The sequence below is a fragment of the Saccoglossus kowalevskii genome, chromosome 4 (genome assembly GCF_978046115.1).
Source record: "Saccoglossus kowalevskii chromosome 4, keSacKowa6.1, whole genome shotgun sequence".
In the NCBI taxonomy this organism is placed as follows: domain Eukaryota; kingdom Metazoa; phylum Hemichordata; class Enteropneusta; family Harrimaniidae; genus Saccoglossus; species Saccoglossus kowalevskii.
This window is the reverse complement of record NC_140644.1, coordinates 2718617-2737292: the sequence shown is the minus strand read 5'-3', so window position 1 is coordinate 2737292 and position 18676 is coordinate 2718617. Positions and strand designations below refer to the sequence as shown.

The 18676-nt window shown below is 37.5% G+C and overlaps 1 protein-coding gene across 1 annotated transcript; it reads left to right on the top strand.

Annotated features, from left to right (window-relative positions):
- Positions 1-373: 373 nt before the first annotated feature.
- On the top strand, positions 374-14797 carry LOC100375809 (sodium- and chloride-dependent glycine transporter 1-like). The gene is made up of 13 exons (XM_002733032.4): positions 374-559; positions 5107-5314; positions 5610-5741; positions 7075-7324; positions 7414-7546; positions 7907-8044; positions 8172-8275; positions 8460-8697; positions 9379-9519; positions 9703-9802; positions 12838-12956; positions 13114-13284; positions 14017-14797. The coding sequence occupies exons 1-13, from the start codon at positions 545-547 to the stop codon at positions 14215-14217; spliced, it is 1950 nt and encodes a 649-aa protein (XP_002733078.1). The 5' UTR covers positions 374-544; the 3' UTR covers positions 14218-14797.
- The last annotated feature ends 3879 nt before the right edge of the window (positions 14798-18676 follow it).

The window sequence follows — 18676 nt, the reverse complement described above, 5'->3', positions numbered from 1 at the left end:
GACAACTAAATAAATACTATAACCCAGGAATAAACACATACTTGTAGAGGAAGCAGCGTTATTAAATAAACGATTTTGCATTTTTCGTTTTTGAAATGCAATTTTGACATTTTTGAAGATCACAAGAATTTAAAATTTTCATTATAGAAACGATTTTTCATGTTTTAACTGCATGGTTGGTATTTTTGAATTAATGTTTCAGTGTCTAAAATGCCAAACGTGTAAAACATGTAACACATATTAGAGAGCTTTTTACCACCAACTTAGTTTTCAAACGTGCGCTGCACCATACAGATGCATGTGTATGTTAGTTTGCTGTGTGTCATACCACATATTGTTAGGCTATGAATGAGCCGACATGCGTACGTCTTTGTGAGGTCAATTAACATAACTCTTTTTATGTAAAACAGCACTGTAAATATGGATGACAGACTTCACTAGTTGCTTTGACGTGTGTGCTTATGAGTAGAGGTATCACTCTCACAAACTTCTGTTGCCGTTTCTGCTGTTTGAATTTTGCTTCTGACACTAGTTTGCCACAACCATGTTTCATCAACAAGTAAGTACAAGTATTTACCGAATAACGTCAGCACAATGCGTGACTGTAACTTCTGAATCGCCCCACCTTGTGTTCATTGAAAGTTGAATCATTCGGTTAATGGTGAGAAATCATGGCAGCGCAGGATGAGTGTCGCCAGTGCAATTTTTGTCTCAGTGTCTTGTTGGTAATTTTTCCTGAATGTTCAAATGTTTCTTCCAACACCTTACATGGCGTTTTTTCTCCCGGTGTCTTTTTTTTCCAATACTTCCAGCCACCCCAATGATTTCAATTGGGTCAACCCCTAATATCGTGGTATGCAATGTGTCATGCCATTGACATCAATTCAGTGAAATAGACACAGTTCCCAGTACGTCGCAGTACAGCTTAGCCATTCTGTACGTATGACAATGGGCCGACACTTGTCAACACGGTTAGCCTTTCTTACGGGAATGTGCTAGATTTTCAGCTCGTAGCCACTTGCTTGAGTAAGAGGTGTTTGTAACGAGAAAGTGGACATTGCGTAAGATTCCGTTCCAGTCTCTTGTTGGGAAAGAGTTCCTTTTGTACCCCCATCCCTGACCCTAACCCTACCCTCCAGCACTCCCCATTTAATTGTATCTATAGTTATCTAGAGGGGGCATATACACATGAATTGGGTATCATGGAGTGTTAAAATTAGGGTTAGGGATGAGGGGGGTACAAACGGAACTCTTCCCTCTTGTTGCTGCACTACTGTACTGTGTCTCTGCCTCGGGTGTCCAACTTGCGACGAGAGACTAGGGAACTTGGTCTTAGTGCTGTGTATGACAATGACAAGGTGTTTAAGAAAAGTAACTGTGTCAAAATAACACGTATAGATCAATAAAAACGGTTACTGACTGACATTTTGTTTACAAAGAACAGAACTTTCAAAAATCAGATCGCATTTGATACATTCACTTCTAATATATTGCACAAAAATATGCCGACCAAAGCTAAGCAGAGTGTTTTTTCTCGGTGTCTTGACAAACTTTTAGTAAATTTTTCATGACTTTTCAGTTACTGTTTATCTTTAGAATTACTCAAGATACTAGTAGGTGGTAATTCTTGTGTTTCAATTTCTATGCTCTAGTGATGTAATACCTGGAAATCTACACCCAGACGCCGATATAGTATGTTTATGTTGCCACGCATGAATCATAGTGCGCAATGTAAACAAAAACAGATTGCAGACAATAGACCATTCCACAATTTACCGCAAATTTGACGTTTTCGCAAAATATATTCGGAAGCGAGTAATTTATTTTTGAATTCATTTATTTTGTTGCTGTATATTAATTATATGTCGTATTTTATTACAATAAAACACAACAATTTTTAATTAAGCTCCCTGAAAGTCAACAATGAGCGTTGATACTGATCGCAGAACATTGCTGAGCGTGTGACGTAACGAGAGCATAATCAGTTGATGACTCTGGTATTCTGATTGGCGGAGAAATAACGCACCTCGTAAGCGTAACGAAGTAGCCGCGCCTAGTGCGTGTATAGGATGCAACTCTCGATCCATGGATGTTAAAAATCAGATTATGCCCTTTGTTTTTCGTAAATTGCAGATGCATAGTGTTTTTTTATCTGTCAAAAAAACCTGTTGGGTTTTAAATCCTGGCAGTGTACACCAAGTCAGCCGGCCCGACCCGGGCCGACGTTAATATTTTGGCTGCATGTATCCCCTTGTATAATATCGGACACAGTTGAGAGCAGTATAACAAATCGGAACAGGAGCTATGTACGCGAGGGGAAAGTGTTTGACTTGTCTTACGAATCAGGGCACAAGATGTACATGACGTAATTGAACTCGAGTTACAAACATGACCAAACCCATATTTTAGAAACCACGTGAACAGAACTTCCAGTTACAGGCAACATTCACTTTGTTTTCATTGTACGTCCACATTTAGTAACTCGAATTTAATTATCAGTTAACCGATCTTCTACCTACGGGCAATATAGAAGTGCTTACGCTGTATGTTTCCCGTAACTCGAAGGACGGTTAACTATTAATTTAAATTTCAGTTACTTAATTTGAACATTCTCTGTTAAGTTTTCTTTTTACTTCTGTTGCCTCCTCCATATACATGTCTACTCAAAGTGCACACACAAAATAAAATAATAACACTATGCCCGCCAATTATAATCAGTATACAAATTATCTAGCTATCACGATCGCATTATATTTACCCGGTGACCCCTGAACCAAAGAGTGTACACGTTTTTAACGTATGTCGGTAGATTTGTGTGAAAGAGTAAACTATTCAATTAATCATCACGATACAACCACTTGTTGACCTGTTGTATATATACTGCTTGTAGAAAGTAAACACAAATGCATGTATTTAGATGCGTGATTAACAAATCAAATATTTCAAAACTGCTTGACGTTTTTGGGGTCATACTTGTTTTGTTTAGAGTGTTTTTCTTCCACTTTTTTTTAAATATTGATTTATAAGTTATACACACAGAACAGAAGAAAGCAAGACATGTACAAATAACATTAAAAATGGAAAAAAAATTGCAGCAAACACGACAGGTGTCACTGAATTCATGGTATTCTATTTGCATTGAAAACAGCAGTTCAACAGCAACAACCTTTGGTGAATCAACTATGCTTTATTAACCGGATGGCCTTGAACTCGCAGACCGCACCAAAGTGTATTCTGTATTTTAGTCACTATTCGTACTATGGAAATGCTCAATACATAACTGACCGAGTTATTTACATTGGGAAAGGAGTGTAAACTACACAAGTCCTTCACTTTGCAGAAACACATCATGGCTGACTCACGCTTTCTACAGTAGTATAGACGCCCACTCGCCAATAGATTCAAAAGAAGACATGGTCCTCATTTAGTGTGTGTTCAATAAATATGTGGTCTTGATGAACGGCTGAAATATGAATCGATGATATATCGATAGATATAGATGAATATATTTGGTGAGGTGGATGTCTCCAGATTTATATGGCATTGTCATTTGTCACCAAGTATTTATGACATTGTCATCTGTCACCAGATATATATATATATATGGTTTTGTCATGTGTAACTCATTAAAAATGCATCGTCATTCCATGTCGGATCTCAAAAGTCGGTACATACATTTATTACAAAGGGAACTTGTTGCACCACAGGGAGCCCAGGAAGTATGATAAACTGCACGCACTTCCTATGAGCGGAGGGGGGGGGGGATCGGCTGGTATCTAGTGTAAGAAATAGATGAAGGCTCCAGCCAGCTCATAATTTTTAAACTGGAAAAATAGATGAACAGAATAAAAAATAAAATCTATAAAAAATATCAGGTTGAAGATTATTAGTTGCTCTTTCAAATTTCGTCTAAGCCTTACCAATATTTTACCTATATCTGCAGAATAAATCAAAACTACACAAATTGACTCCATTTACGAATACATAATGGTTTGATCGAACGCATGGCACAGTTTGGAGGCGTGACCTGTTCAGCATTTGTCAACAACCAACATCGAGGTTAGCCTTGCTCAACTGGTTCGTAACCAATCTTGTGATTGGTTCTTCGCCTCCAATTGTGCCGTGCGTTCGGGCAAACCGTTAAGTATTCGTAAATGGAGTCAATTTGTGTAGTTTTCTTGATTTATTCTGCAGATATAGGTAGAATATTGGCGAAATTTGAAAGAGCAACTAATAATCTTCAACCTGGTATTTTTTATAGATTTTATTTTTCATTCTGTTAGTCAGTTTTTTTCCAGATTAATAGGGAGTGCAGTGCGTGCAGTTGATCATAGTTCCTGGGCTCCCTGTGGTTGCACATCATTTTATTTTTCGGATCGGGTTCCATATGGCAGACTGATGGCCATTTTGTATACTAAAGGAAGGAAACGCACAAGTCACTTCAGTTTGTATCATGTCTGTTATATAAGTGTCAATCAGAATAATACTGCGACAATATGAGGTATTTATCGAACTATATTTCAGCTATTTGGTTAAAATATGTTGCATAAGAAAACGATTTTCCTGAGTTATTAAAATGTAATACATTTGGAGGGTTTTCATTCACGTATCACAAGACAGGTACAGATATATGCAGATGCACTGAATTGTACATTATCGGTAAAAACGACAGAGACTGTGTCGTGCCATGTCTTGTTAATATACGACGTAGCTTGCCATCAGATACACATATTATTGAAATATTTAAAAAAAATAATGTGCTGCATCTAGAATGCTTAGTATTTATTTGGAAATAATGAAATTAAACCCTGCATATGTAAATACAAATGACATACTTTATAAATGAATGTATTTAATTCCAATAATGTATGATACGCATATTTTTTTTTATGAAAGCACACATTTATTTTAAGTATTTAAGTCGTATAGATAATTCTGTTTTAAGTAATTTTCCGACAATTTAGAAATACAGAGTAAAAATGCATAATTATATGTATAATACTATAATAAGGTTATAATAAGGTGAAACCATATAACTTCAATATGACATTTATTAATTACGCACAGAGTATAAGATAAACCTCTGAATGTGTGAATTAATTACAGGGTGATGCTGGATTATTACAGTCAGTTGAAATGCAAGACCTGTATGGCCCGGAACAGGAACATTCAAGCAAAAAGAAACCGAATGATGAAAACCCAGTTAGAGGGAATTGGTCGAGGAAAGGGGAGTTTATCCTGGCTTCACTGGGTTACGCTGTCGGTCTTGGTAACTTGTGGCGATTCCCGTATTTATGTTTTAAAAATGGTGGAGGTGAGTACGTTATGGGCATATTTGTGTCTTCGTAGGAAAGCGCTTATTTCTTCATTGTTAACTATAAACGAAACTACAAAACAATACTTGTGAGATATTACTCTCTCTATAACGACACAGTCTTATGAACGTTTGAATTTTCACATTTAGGGATTCATAACGAGGCAGACATTTTGAAGAAATATCATATATTATGACCGTATGAAAAATTCTCCCGACCTACAACGTTTAAGCTTGTGCCTCTATATTTTCAATTTCTAACATGTGATACCACGATACTTTAATTCCTTTGTAGCAACGTTTCTGATTCCCTACTTTATTGTGTTCTTTGCGGCTGGAATACCAATTTTCTTCACGGAAATGGCACTAGGTCAGTTTTCCAGTCTGGGAAGTGTCTCCGTGTGGAAGTTGGCGCCGATGTTCAAAGGTAAGTTAAGTTAGTGTACATAAATATTTAAATACAATCTTTCATTAAAAACGACGGGGACTATGTCATTTCATATCCATACAATGTAGCTTGTTATCAATATCATTATTTAAATATAAAATATGTGCCGGATCTAGATTTTTTTCATTTGCCAATAATGAAATTATTGCTCGCATAAGTAAATAAAAATAGTTAATGTAAATGACATAACTAATGTATAAATAATGTACAAAATAAATATTTATTATTCTGTCAGAATCATTTTTATGGGGGCTCATCACACTCAAAAGTGCCAGAAAAGTAGTATATTAGTTTACTTAACACAAAATTAAGAAAAACAAGAATCAAAAAGTATTTTACAGGGTTATTATTACAGGCGACATTATTTTGTGTCAAAATATTCGTTTTAGTATTAGTCAACAGTATGCGAACTTGTTTGATTCACTGTCAATAATACATATAAAATGCCATACCTACAAATATTATGTTTTTTAATACTTCTCGCATCAAAAAGTTCTTGTAAGACAATTTATATATTGTTTTTCACTTTATGTCGCCGATTATTTTCATAGGAAATACAAATAAAATGCTCTATAACAGACAAAACATATTACCTTCACTATATTTTATTGATCGATCGATTCTGTCTGAACAGAGTACGGTGACAACAAATGTTTATTTTATTTTTTCATCCTTGATATATCGAATATGTAAAAATTGGGAAAATACAATATTTTTCCTGTGTATAGTTCTACATTCAGCCTTTTGCCATTCTGTGTTAGACCGAAAATTTGAGTAACTGCGAAATATTAAAGTAAACTATAACATCGTGAAAGAACTGAAGAAAACCTTCAAACAAGGCCGAACAACACAACTTTCTGGCGCGGTATAAGACTATAGGGGCGCGACTTCACATTGGCGACTCGCTAGCGTTTTCTATGGGGACATTTGCTGTTATGCTGTTTCTTTGGTTATAATTTTTTTTAGTTTTGCCAACGACTTAATAATGTATTTTTCCAGATTTAGGCGGTTATACCAAATTTGGAACGGTGACATTTATTTACGTGTTTTGGTACGAGTTGTAAATGTAAATACGACAAAATAATCACAATCGGACGGTAACTAATTTTTAAGTCGAAGGTATAAATCTACCCTAAAACAATTTTGTTTCAACTCTAATGGAAAAAGAGGTATATTTATCATATTACTAAGATTTCAAGGTGTTTTTAGTTTAGCATAGAATTAGCATAAAAACCCAGTCAGAAAGCGGCGTGACGTCATTATTCATAGCGGGCTATATGTGCTTCATTTATAACCCTTTTTATTTTTACAGGAATTGGTTGGGCTATGGTAATCATCAGTGCGTTTGTGTCTATATATTACAACGTTGTACTGTCCTGGGCGCTATTCTATTTGTTCGCTTCGTTCAGCGACTTGCCCAGCTTGCCCTGGGTTGGATGCGGAAATGCATGGAACTCGGATAAATGTTTTGACGATAGAGATCTTAATTCCACGGTCAACGTTACCGCTGTACGAGCCAATCTACCCAACGACACAGTCAGGCCGACAGACGAATATTTTGGGTATGTATTCAACTGAAACGTATCTATCGTATTAATGTATTAAGGTCCATTCTTCGATATTCTTTACATATCTTCTTTTTTGCTTTTAGTGGCTTCGTGTTAGAAACTAGTACAGGCGTATTCGATATGGGTGGCATTAAATGGCAATTATCACTCTGCCTTCTGTTAGCTTGGATTCTCGTGTATCTCTGTATCATTCGTGGCATCAAATCAGCGGGCAAGGTGAGACGAGATAGCTTTCATTCATCGCATTTTAAATTTATCCAGACTGGGACTTTTACATGTTTTTAATGGATTATCGTATACGTTCAGTTACCACTTTGACCATCTTCGCTAACCAAGGATAATTTATTCGCCTTCGCCTTACCATTATAATTTAGCCATGGATGACCGGCTTTCTGTGACGATCTGTGTATTTTATCATTCTCTCATTATGCTCTACTGGCAGCATACGTTCTATATAGTCGCATATTGTCAGCTGACTTTAGACGTATACCAAACGAACGTGTGTTGCCTAGGAAACAATAGCGATTAATACATTTTGTGCGAAATCAAAGCCTAATGTTTTTGTTGTTTGTTTAGGTTGTTTACTTTACAGCAACATTCCCGTATGTTCTTATTCTTGTCTTGGTAATTCGTGGTTGTACCTTGGAAGGCGCCAGTGATGGCATCGAGTTCTACATCGGTAGGGCCAACTGGACGAAACTCGCCGAACCAGAGGTACGTTTATCCCATGTAAAAGCCAACTTCATAGGCAGTCTTCCGTTTCAAACGCCCACGATATTTTTATTCGATATCTCAATGTTCATTTCAAAACTACGTTTGGTTTGTTTGTTTGTTCTGGCAGGTGTGGAAGGACGCGGCGGGTCAAGTATTTTACTCTCTCAGTGCTGCATCTGGTGGACTCAGCACTATGGCAAGTTACAATAAATTTCACAACAACGTATTCGGGTAAGCACATATAGATAACTAGGTTTTTCCCATACATTTCCACCAAATTAAGTAATTATTGAGATTTGATTAGAGAACGCGTGATTTTGTGGGTGATTACGCGTGTTAATTTATTTTGACGAAACAACTATCTCTTGAACTGTGGTGATTGTTTTTACAAATGTGTACCTTGTTTCATTTACAGGGACGCTGTTCTCGTAGCAATACTTAACGCGTTGACCAGTTTATTTGCTGGCTTTGCTATTTTTTCGGTATTGGGCAACATGGCGTACGAACTCGACACTGAAGTCAAAGACGTAGTAGATAGCGGCCCGGGACTGGCGTTTGTTGCTTATCCAGAGGCGCTATCCAGACTTCCAATATCACCTCTATGGTCGGTGATTTTTTTCTTCATGCTCGTTACACTCGGTATAGATTCAATGGTAAGTTTGTGTTTATTTATTCCCTTAAATGTATTACTACATTGTCTGTAAATGTAATGCGTGTAGTAGTATCTTACTACATTACTGTCTATACATGTAATGCGTGTAGTAGTATCTTACTACACTACTGTCTGTAAATGTAATGCGTGTAGTAGTATCTTACTACATTACTGTCTATACATGTAATGCGTGTAGTAGTATCTTACTACACTACTGTCTGTAAATGTAATGCGTGTAGTAGTATCTTACTACACTACTGTCTAAATGTAATGCGTGTAGTAGTATCTTACTACATTACTGTCTATAAATGTAATGCGTGTAGTAGTATCTTACTACATTACTGTCTATAAATGTAATGCGTGTAGTAGTATCTTACTACATTACTGTCTAAATGTAATGCGTGTAGTAGTATCTTACTTCATTACTGTCTAAATGTAATGCGTGTAGTAGTATCTTACTACATTACTGTCTATAAATATAATGCGTGTAGTAGTATCTTACTACATTACTGTCTATAAATGTAATGCGTGTAGTAGTATCTTACTACATTACTGTCTAAATGTAATGCGTGTAGTAGTATCTTACTAATATTTCACTACTCTCTATTTGTAAATAACACCTTTCAGGGTATCTTACAACGTTCCCACCTGTATAGCTTAATGTATGATTCTGTATTCACAGTTTGTAATTGTTGAAACGGTGATTACAGCTTTACTGGATGAATTCAAATGTTTATCACGAAAACGTAAAGTGATGCGAACTGTTTTACCCATCTTGTATTGCACATGCGCATTCATCGTTGGATTACCCCACGTGACCAGGGTAAGAATGTTATCTGTATTCATTACGTCATTGGTACCACATGTATATCCTTTAGCCTCTAGGCACGCGCATGTTGTACATTCTGATTGGTCAAACTGAACAACAATCTGCATATAATTTACATATATATCGATGACATTATTAAGTATTGAATCAATATCCCATATGCATATTTCTTAACAGGCTGGGCTTTTTTGGGTGAATTTGATGGATACGTATGCATCAGCACTTCCAATGGTTGTTGTCGGAATAATTGAGTGTCTTGTTGTGACCTATGTATATGGTAAGTAGGTTAATTGGATATATTTAGTTGGCTGGCTGACCTGCACCGCCCCTCAGACTGACTGGCTGACCTGCACCGCCCCTCAGACTGACTGACTGCCTGACCTGCACCGCCCCTCAGACTGACTGCCTGACCTGCACCGCCCCTCAGACTGACTGGCTGACCTGCACCGCCCCTCAGACTGACTGGCTGACCTGCACCGCCCCTCAGACTGACTGGCTGACCTGCACCGCCCCTCAGACTGACTGACTGGCTGACCTGCACCGCCCCTCAGACTGACTGACTGGCTGACCTGCACCGCCCCTCAGACTGACTGGCTGACCTGCACCTCCCCTCAGACAGACTGGCTGACCTGCACCGCCCCTCAGACTGACTGGCTGGCTGACCTGCACCGCCCCTCAGACTGACTGGCTGGCTGACCTGCACCGCCCCTCAGACTGACTGGCTGGCTGACCTGCACCGCCCCTCAGACTGACTGGCTGGCTGACCTGCACCGCCCCTCAGACTGACTGGCTGGCTGACCTGCACCGCCCCTCAGACTGACTGGCTGGCTGACCTGCACCGCCCCTCAGACTGACTGGCTGGCTGACCTGCACCGCCCCTCAGACTGACTGGCTGGCTGACCTGCACCGCCCCTCAGACTGACTGACTGGCTGACCTGCACCGCCCCCAGACTGACTGACTGGCTGACCTGCACCGCCCCCAGACTGACTGGCTGACCTGCACCGCCCCTCAGACTGACTGGCTGACCTGCACCGCCCCTCACACTGACTGGCTGATCTGCACCGCCCCTCAGACTGACTGGCTGACCTGCACCGCCCCTCAGACTGACTGGCTGACCTGCACCGCCCCTCAGACTGACTGGCTGACCTGCACCGCCCCTCACACTGACTGGCTGACCTGCACCGCCCCTCACACTGACTGGCTGACCTGCACCGTCCCTCAGACAGACTGGTTGACATGCACTATTGCAACTTTGTATGGAAGAGGCAGTATTTCAGACAAATACTTTATCAGATATAATGAATTCACCGTTGAGCACGTGATGCCAACGGGTTACTCGAATCTCGTGATACATGTCCCATTACATCAGGAATCCAGACAGTGCTGGTATAACAGGCGGGACATAAAATCGCAAACTCATCTCACACACACCTTGATTCTATCTATGTACTGTGTTAACTTTCATTTGTTAGCTTGACATATGAAGCTTTTAAAATGCCCGCCTGAAGAGTGGTTGTTGCGTTGTAACCCTCTTTACCGGTTTTATAGGTTGTATAACTTTTATGATAACGAGTTCGAAGTTTAAACGGTACCATTTATCTGTTTATTGATATTTAAAGAATGGTTACGAGGACGAGGTCGAGATTCTAGTAAAAGGCTTGTAACCACCTGCTTAGCTCGCGTGGCCATGCACACACACACACGTCGTCTATCTGAGAATCGCTGGTTTTAACCTAATTTACAGCTCAAAATATATATCATTTTTAAATATTGAGAGAAAACTTGTACTCTCCATCATAGACCTAAACTATGTCTCCACTTTATCATTTGAGAACAACCTTGTTCTGAAAAAACTGTTCTTTCCTAGTATAAACTGGCATTGTCGAGAACAAATAACACAGTAAACGGACACTGTTTGGATCAAAAAAAGATTACTTTCCTAATAAATGGTGAACGAAAACTGTCTATCAAATGTTAGCGGACTGTTAAAATAGAGACAGGACAACAAGTGGTATTCCTCCTATTAATTTATCTGATCAATGTTTTCTTATTTAGTAGATCGGTGTAATTTCTATATTGAGGCAAGACTTGGACAAATGTATGCATTGTTTGACGGTTGAAACAATTGTTATAACGACTTCACGTTCGCATATTCGTTAGACTACTGTTTAGAATCAACAACTTGCATGTTTAGGGTGGAGATTATAAACATATAAAACAGGAATTTGATAAATAGATTGTTTACTTATTGTATTTAGCAGTGGCAACTTTGCAAGGCTTTAACCGTGAGACACATCTCTGGTAATCACGTTACTGTGTCAACGACTGGCTGATCGCACGTTTACTCCGCCAGGCCCTAGTGTTTTTACTTTTCATATAGAGAGTTTGTTACCTTTGTAAAGGGGAGAACGAGAGAACGGTACAGCGAGGGGTTACCTCGACTGACTGCTTGTGTGAATTTAACTGGACTATCTGTAATGAACTAATGTGTATTCATTTCGGTCGAATCTGGTATCTCTACGTGTAAGTGACATCAGTCAAGCGAGACTAGGTTCCCTGATCCCCGAACACAACGCCTGTGTTCACAACACAATAAACCTTAGGTTCAGAAGAGAAAACGGGCAATAAATTATTGTACCTACATTTATTGAGCGTAAACATCCGTGCGTAAAGGCAATCCCTTATATAGAATACATATATACATTTTGTATCACTTGATTTAGTACACGATATCATCATTATCGATCAATTGTTATGAATATTCCAAAGCTCACACAGTATTCAGTCGATGTTGTATGACGTCTACATAATAAGTTTTATTTCGAGACCAGCTCATGGCAACGAACAATTAAAAATTTAAAATATTAAAAATATGGTTTTCGTAAAATATCAGACATTTTTCATTAGTTGTTGTCTCAACATGCCAATAGACATAGCTGCCCTAAGTAGACATTGCCCACTTGCAGTCAATCTTGTGTAAAACTAGCTCTAGACTAGACAGAACACCTAAAAATGTCTGTACACCATTTGAAATCTGAGTTTCATTTGCGACTGACATAAAATATAACGCGAAAAGCGTTTTTATAAGCAACACACACAACATTCAGATTTACTTTATCATGACAACCACAGGGACTGTGATACAACCCACAACTGCGAATAATGAATAATTGTGGGGGGGGGGTGTATCATTTCGATCACAGCTGTGTCCACTGGACTTGAATATTTGTTTGTTTGTCCTTATCTGTAACTGGTAAGTCAATTGATGAATGCAAACGTCTAATGTTCATGAAAACTTCATTTTTTAACAGGCCTTCGAAGATACTATAAAGACTTGAAATCGATGTTGGGACCACGTGGCAAATGTTATTGGATTATGTTGTTGGTCGTTATCTTGATTCCATTGGTCATTGCACCACTGGTTCTCATTGTAAGTACTACTTCGCAATATTTCGTCACTTTGCCCAGCCAATAATCAACTCGAATCAAAACAATAAAATTACGATATCGACACTGAATATTTACTGCGTGTTACAGTTATGCATACTATTTCACTATATTATATTTTTGTTCTACCCCACTTCTAGGGAGTTTTGATTTTCTACGCTTTGGACTACGTACCTGCGCATCTTGGTGGTTATATTTACCCTAGAACTGCAGATGTTTTGGGTTGGTTTATCGCATGTACGTCGCTAGCTGCTATTGTCTTGTATATTCCCTATTATTTGATTTTCAAGCAGAAAGGCAGTTTTGGAAAGGTACGTATCATCACATATATAACTAAAGTTAAATTTACTATGTTTATTGATTAATAGTTCTCGTGTATCCCAAAGAATAAGAAAATCAGTGGTAAAATGGTTAATCTCGTAAACTTTAGACTTATGGTGTATTCAAGAAAATATTCGGGAGTTAATTTAAATGTTATTTTGTGTTTTAAATTTCGTAAAATGTTCAGTAAATTTGGCCTAAAACGACAATTTAGAAATTGAACTTGGGCGTTGGCAAAAACCAAAAATTAATTTGGAAGACAGAAAATGCAATGCTTACGTTATTAATGACGATTCACATTTATTTATGAACCTTTTACAATGAGTGCAACCTCGGTGATAGGAATGACCATGACACGTTTTGACAATCCATCTTCCTTCATCAAAATATCTGTAGAATGCTTTATATGTGGGTTAACTTTTTGTTTCACTTCTTATTATTGTGCTATGCTTTGGAATTTACGATATTTAACGCCCTGACGATTTAAGTAGAATAATAACGATTGATCAAGTAAGTTACCCTTCGGTTACTCGCCCTTTGTCACTGATGAAACATTCCATTATTTGCACTACGGGAAGTGAACGGAGGCGTGTAAGATTAGCACCACTCTGTATTATAATTGGTACCACTTTCACAAAATAAACTTGTCAGCATTCTACTAGGTAGGTGTGTTTTGATTACAGTCCAGCACTGCTGTTTTAACACGTGATATTCATTTACAGCGATTCTTGAACTCAATTCGACCAGAATGGGACTGGGGACCGGCTCTCAATCGTTTCCGATACGAAGCAGGGTATCCATTATTACCTGAGGTCGATGGCCATGGTGCTGTGTTAAATCGAGGATTTGACGGACGAAACACCGACTTAGCTGTAGATGTAGCGGAGGTGGGGATACAGTGCGACATTGGTGACGAGAACTGACGAGTTGTATCAACAATTTTATTGCAATTTGTACATATTTACTAACATGTCAATGTTTTTTTTTCAAGTATGTTTTAAGATGCACGAATCATAGAAATTGTCGCTCTAATTGTTTAAATGAATTATGATGACTCGTAATGCATTTTAATACTTGTTATAACATAGATGCATATCGTTTGCATTAATTAGGTCGAAGAATTCAATACACGTTAACTTCGCCAAGAAACTGTGCCCGTATTAATTTGAACGCGGGAAAATCAGATATAACAAATTCATGCGTGATTTTTATTTATTGTCCTTTCACACATACAATTTTTAACCTATTGTCTTTAATACGTTATGTTAGTTTCGTGAACATTAATAATCATTTAGTTATAATATGAACGTAATGGAAACCTATTATCGCAGAGGTTTTTTTTTTAATGTTGATTAATATTTATATATACTGTGTTTGGATGTATCAATTGTCTTTTATTGCATTTTACTCAGTCGTATATTCGCGTTGTGAAAGGCGGAATGTGTAGCAAGAATGAAACATTTACAGCAAATAAACTATTTACTTTGTATTTCTAACAACAAATGTCTTTAATGTGTCTTTCAATTTTGTCGGTGAACGCCTTGACGCAATCATGTTGACAGCAAAACGTGTACAACGTGGGCTTCTGTGAAACACAATTTCTAAAAATTGCGCTCTCTAGTGATGGTACGCTTCTGTGACGTCAACATGACGTAAACGGTGAAGGCAATACAATTCATATCGAATGTTTGGTTGGGTAGTCTTTTGTCATCTAAAATGCATAAACATCTATCCAAAAAAAAAACACCGAATCTTCATTTGAACTGCATACGTGTCTACTATTCAGTCATAAATGCGCTTTGACACTGGATGGCGCGATTTATGGAGAAGGTGAATTACATCCGGGGTAGTGGTGCTTGATTAAAACTTGGTTACCCAACTTTGTTGAATGTAAAATAACTGCCATTTTTACGTACTATTGTTGAAAAGTTGTACCCTAAATTACAGTCACGTGAACTCTAACCGAACAAGACGATGAATGTATAATTAGATGTAGCGTGTCGCCATTGTTTTGCTCTGCATTCTACTATTGAGAAGCCAGCAACGAGTTTTTGATCTTTTCACAAGTTTCTCGAGGAGCACGTGATCAATATATGAACACTGCAATTTATATCCCAAGCCTAAAATCTACCCCCTAATCGTGCGTTTTTTTCTCTCAAAGCTGGATACCCCGCGTATAACGTGAGCATACAGACAAATGCAAATATAAGAGGGCAAAAGAAACGTGTATAAGTGTGCTTTGATACTAGTCTTGGCGGATCCGTTTCTTCGATGAGGACATTGTTAATGATGAAACTAGGCACAAATGTTTCCTTGTATGCCAATATAGGAGTATATATAAAAAGTATTATTTTTCATTTCTGTAAATAGTTTCTTTTTCTATTGTTTTATTTGGTTTTGTTAACATTGTAGGTTTAATTTTCTTAGTAATTTAAATAATTAAATTTGTGTATTGTATTGTATTGTAGTCCCATTCTTTTAAAAACGTGTTTTAAATCAATAAATTCTTAATTAAGGAGAAAATTGAATAGTCGCAAATTCTGGCTAGTAGTATTCGTGAGCAGGTGATGTATTATTGCACTTAATTTGAACCATCTGTGATTTCAGTCGGCGTGTAATAATTTGGTAGAAACTACGTAAAAGCCGCAGGTATTGAGTGGTGTCGATATTTAGGTCACCTAGAAGATTACAGCGGACACCACTGGTTGGCGGACTGTGAAATGTTTTCTGTAAATAACTCCTAAAACGAGTTTTTGTATATCGTTGTTTCAACAAGAGTTGATTCACAGTGCAAACTATTGCCATAGTTGGTCGTGGAAAGACAGAAAATTGTGAAGATAGAGTGCTATCTCACCATGGAGTTATCTCGATTTCTAATAATTACATTGTAAGAAGGTATTTGGTAAAGGTCTAGATTGGAAGTATGTACCCACCTCTCGGTTAGAGCGAACGAACACGAGGAATTTATGCTCCAGGGAAATAATTAGGAAAATCAATTCATCCACATAATTAGACAGTGAACGTTTATTCAAATGTAAAACACAACTTGAAAGAAAGAAGTTGAAAGAAAAATCTTTGCTGTGAGCATTAAAATGTTTAACAAAGTAATGATTACAATTATATTATAAGTGTATTTTAATTGGTTGGTATGTCATGGGTAATAGGTTAAACTAAAATATAGTCTGACTTAAGAAACCGGTGGTAGCTGAATGCCACCCTTGGTGATGTTATAATAATTGCTGGTGCGGTGTCGTTTTTATTTACAAATAAATACTATTTGTTCAGATATATCACATGGCAATGGATACCCACGCACTGATTTAGTTCAAAGTGTCGTATACCAATACTCTTAGTTTGGTCCAAGATAGCGATATAGCCAATATATTGCGAAGTCGTAAATATATATATATATATATATATATATATGTACTTGGTCTAGTCTATGGTATAGATATAATATCGCATAGTAGTAAATACTGCGTCTGTTTCGTGATAAAGATATAATATCGCATAGTAGTAAATACTGCGTCTGTTTCGTGGTATATATATAATATTGCATAGTAGTAAATACTGCGTCTGTTTCGTGGTATAGATATAATATCGCATAGTAGTAAATACTGCGTCGGTTTCGTGGTATAGATATAATATCGCATAGTAGTAAATACTGCGTCAGTTTCGTGGTATAGATATAATATCGCATAGTAGTAAATACTGCGTCTGTTTTGTGATAGAAATATAATATCGCATAGTAGTAAATACTGCGTCTGTTTCGAGATAAAGATATAATATCGCATAGTAGTAAATACTGTGTCTGTTTCGTGATAGAGGTATAATATCGCATAGTAGTAAATACTGCGTCTGTTTCGTGATAGAGGTATAATATCGCATAGTAGTAAATACTGCGTCTGTTTTGTGATAGAGATATAATATCGCATAGTAGTAAATACTGCGTCTGTTTTGTGATAGAGATATAATATCGCATAGTAGTAAATACTGCGTCTGTTTTGTGATAGAGATATAATATCGCATAGTAGTAAATACTGCGTCTGTTTTGTGATAGAGATATAATATCGCATAGTAGTAAATACTGCGTCTGTTTTGTGATAGAGATATAATTATCGCATAGTAGTAAATACTGCGTCTGTTTCGTGATAGAGTTATAATATCGCATAGTAGTAAATACTGTGTCTGTTTCGTGAGGCCAAGAAAAACAACTTATGTGGCCCTCAAGTCGGAAAATTGAAAAATTGGGTCGGTCGGTCGGATTTTTTTTTAAAACTCGTGAAAACTAAAGGTGTCGTAAATAGCCGAGGTATATGGAAAAAAATGCGACCCAATATTTCATATTTTTCGGTCGGTCGCTGAGGGCAACAAACATTTTTTGGGCCTGATAGAGATATAATATCGTATAATTGTGAATACTGCGTCTGTTTCGTGATATACTGCATTTTGGAAAATCTCATTAAGATGGTCCCTCAATAGTGTCCATATATCAGCAAAGGTGTTACAAAAGGAGGCGGTTCATCACAAACACCAATATAATAACAAATCGTGAGAAATTGAGATGGTCCTTACAAATGCACGTACTAACAAATCTGTGAAAATCAGATGGTCATAGGGTAATACCAATTCGTGAGAAATTGAGGTGGTGTCACCGTTTTGAAAACAACCAAAAGTTAATCTAATTTATCTAGACATGGTCACAATGTCGGTCTCAAAACAACCTAAAAATAATCGAATTTATCTAGGCATACGTCACAATGATGTTGACCAATCGTCACGCTTGCTGCATAATAAAAAGCTGTGAAGAACAATAAAATGTTGTGTACGATCAGAGATAGAAGAAAAGAAACACCGAACAAACAACATCCCTCACGTGAGTCTTCTGACTGACCCACAACTCTAATTTGATATACTCAGGAAATGTTCCATTAGGCATTTGATTATTCACTAAATTCGCAAAAACGAAAATACACTGTGTTCTTTATATAGTGTACGTGAGTCAGTATCAAAATCCCATATGCCCAATATTACTTCCCCGATACCAAACGTTCCAACAAACCCCACCCTTTTCGTTACCACGAACGACTAACGGGGAAGAACAGTGAACATGGCGTTTTCCGAATTAGAAACGGTCACAGTGGTTCCATACAAATGCTCATACACTAGCAAATGTTTAACAAATGAGACGGTCCCTCAATATAATATAATTGTAAATGATTGGTAAACTGAGATTGTCCCGTCTGGCGAAATTATTCTTCACCATTCACGGGTCAATGAAAAGTAAGTTCAATGTATGTGTGTGTCAATTACTTTCGATGACTGAGTACACATAATGCAGCGCCACCGTGTTGGAATGTTACCGATCCTAACGACGTCACG

Bases quoted from the DNA above. Each gene is read 5' to 3' on its own strand.
- LOC100375809 (XM_002733032.4), top strand. The intron at 5,742-7,074 runs GTAAGTTAAGTT...TTATTTTTACAG, and splicing joins GTTGGCGCCGATGTTCAAAG to GAATTGGTTGGGCTATGGTA. The intron at 8,698-9,378 runs GTAAGTTTGTGT...CTGTATTCACAG, and splicing joins CACTCGGTATAGATTCAATG to TTTGTAATTGTTGAAACGGT.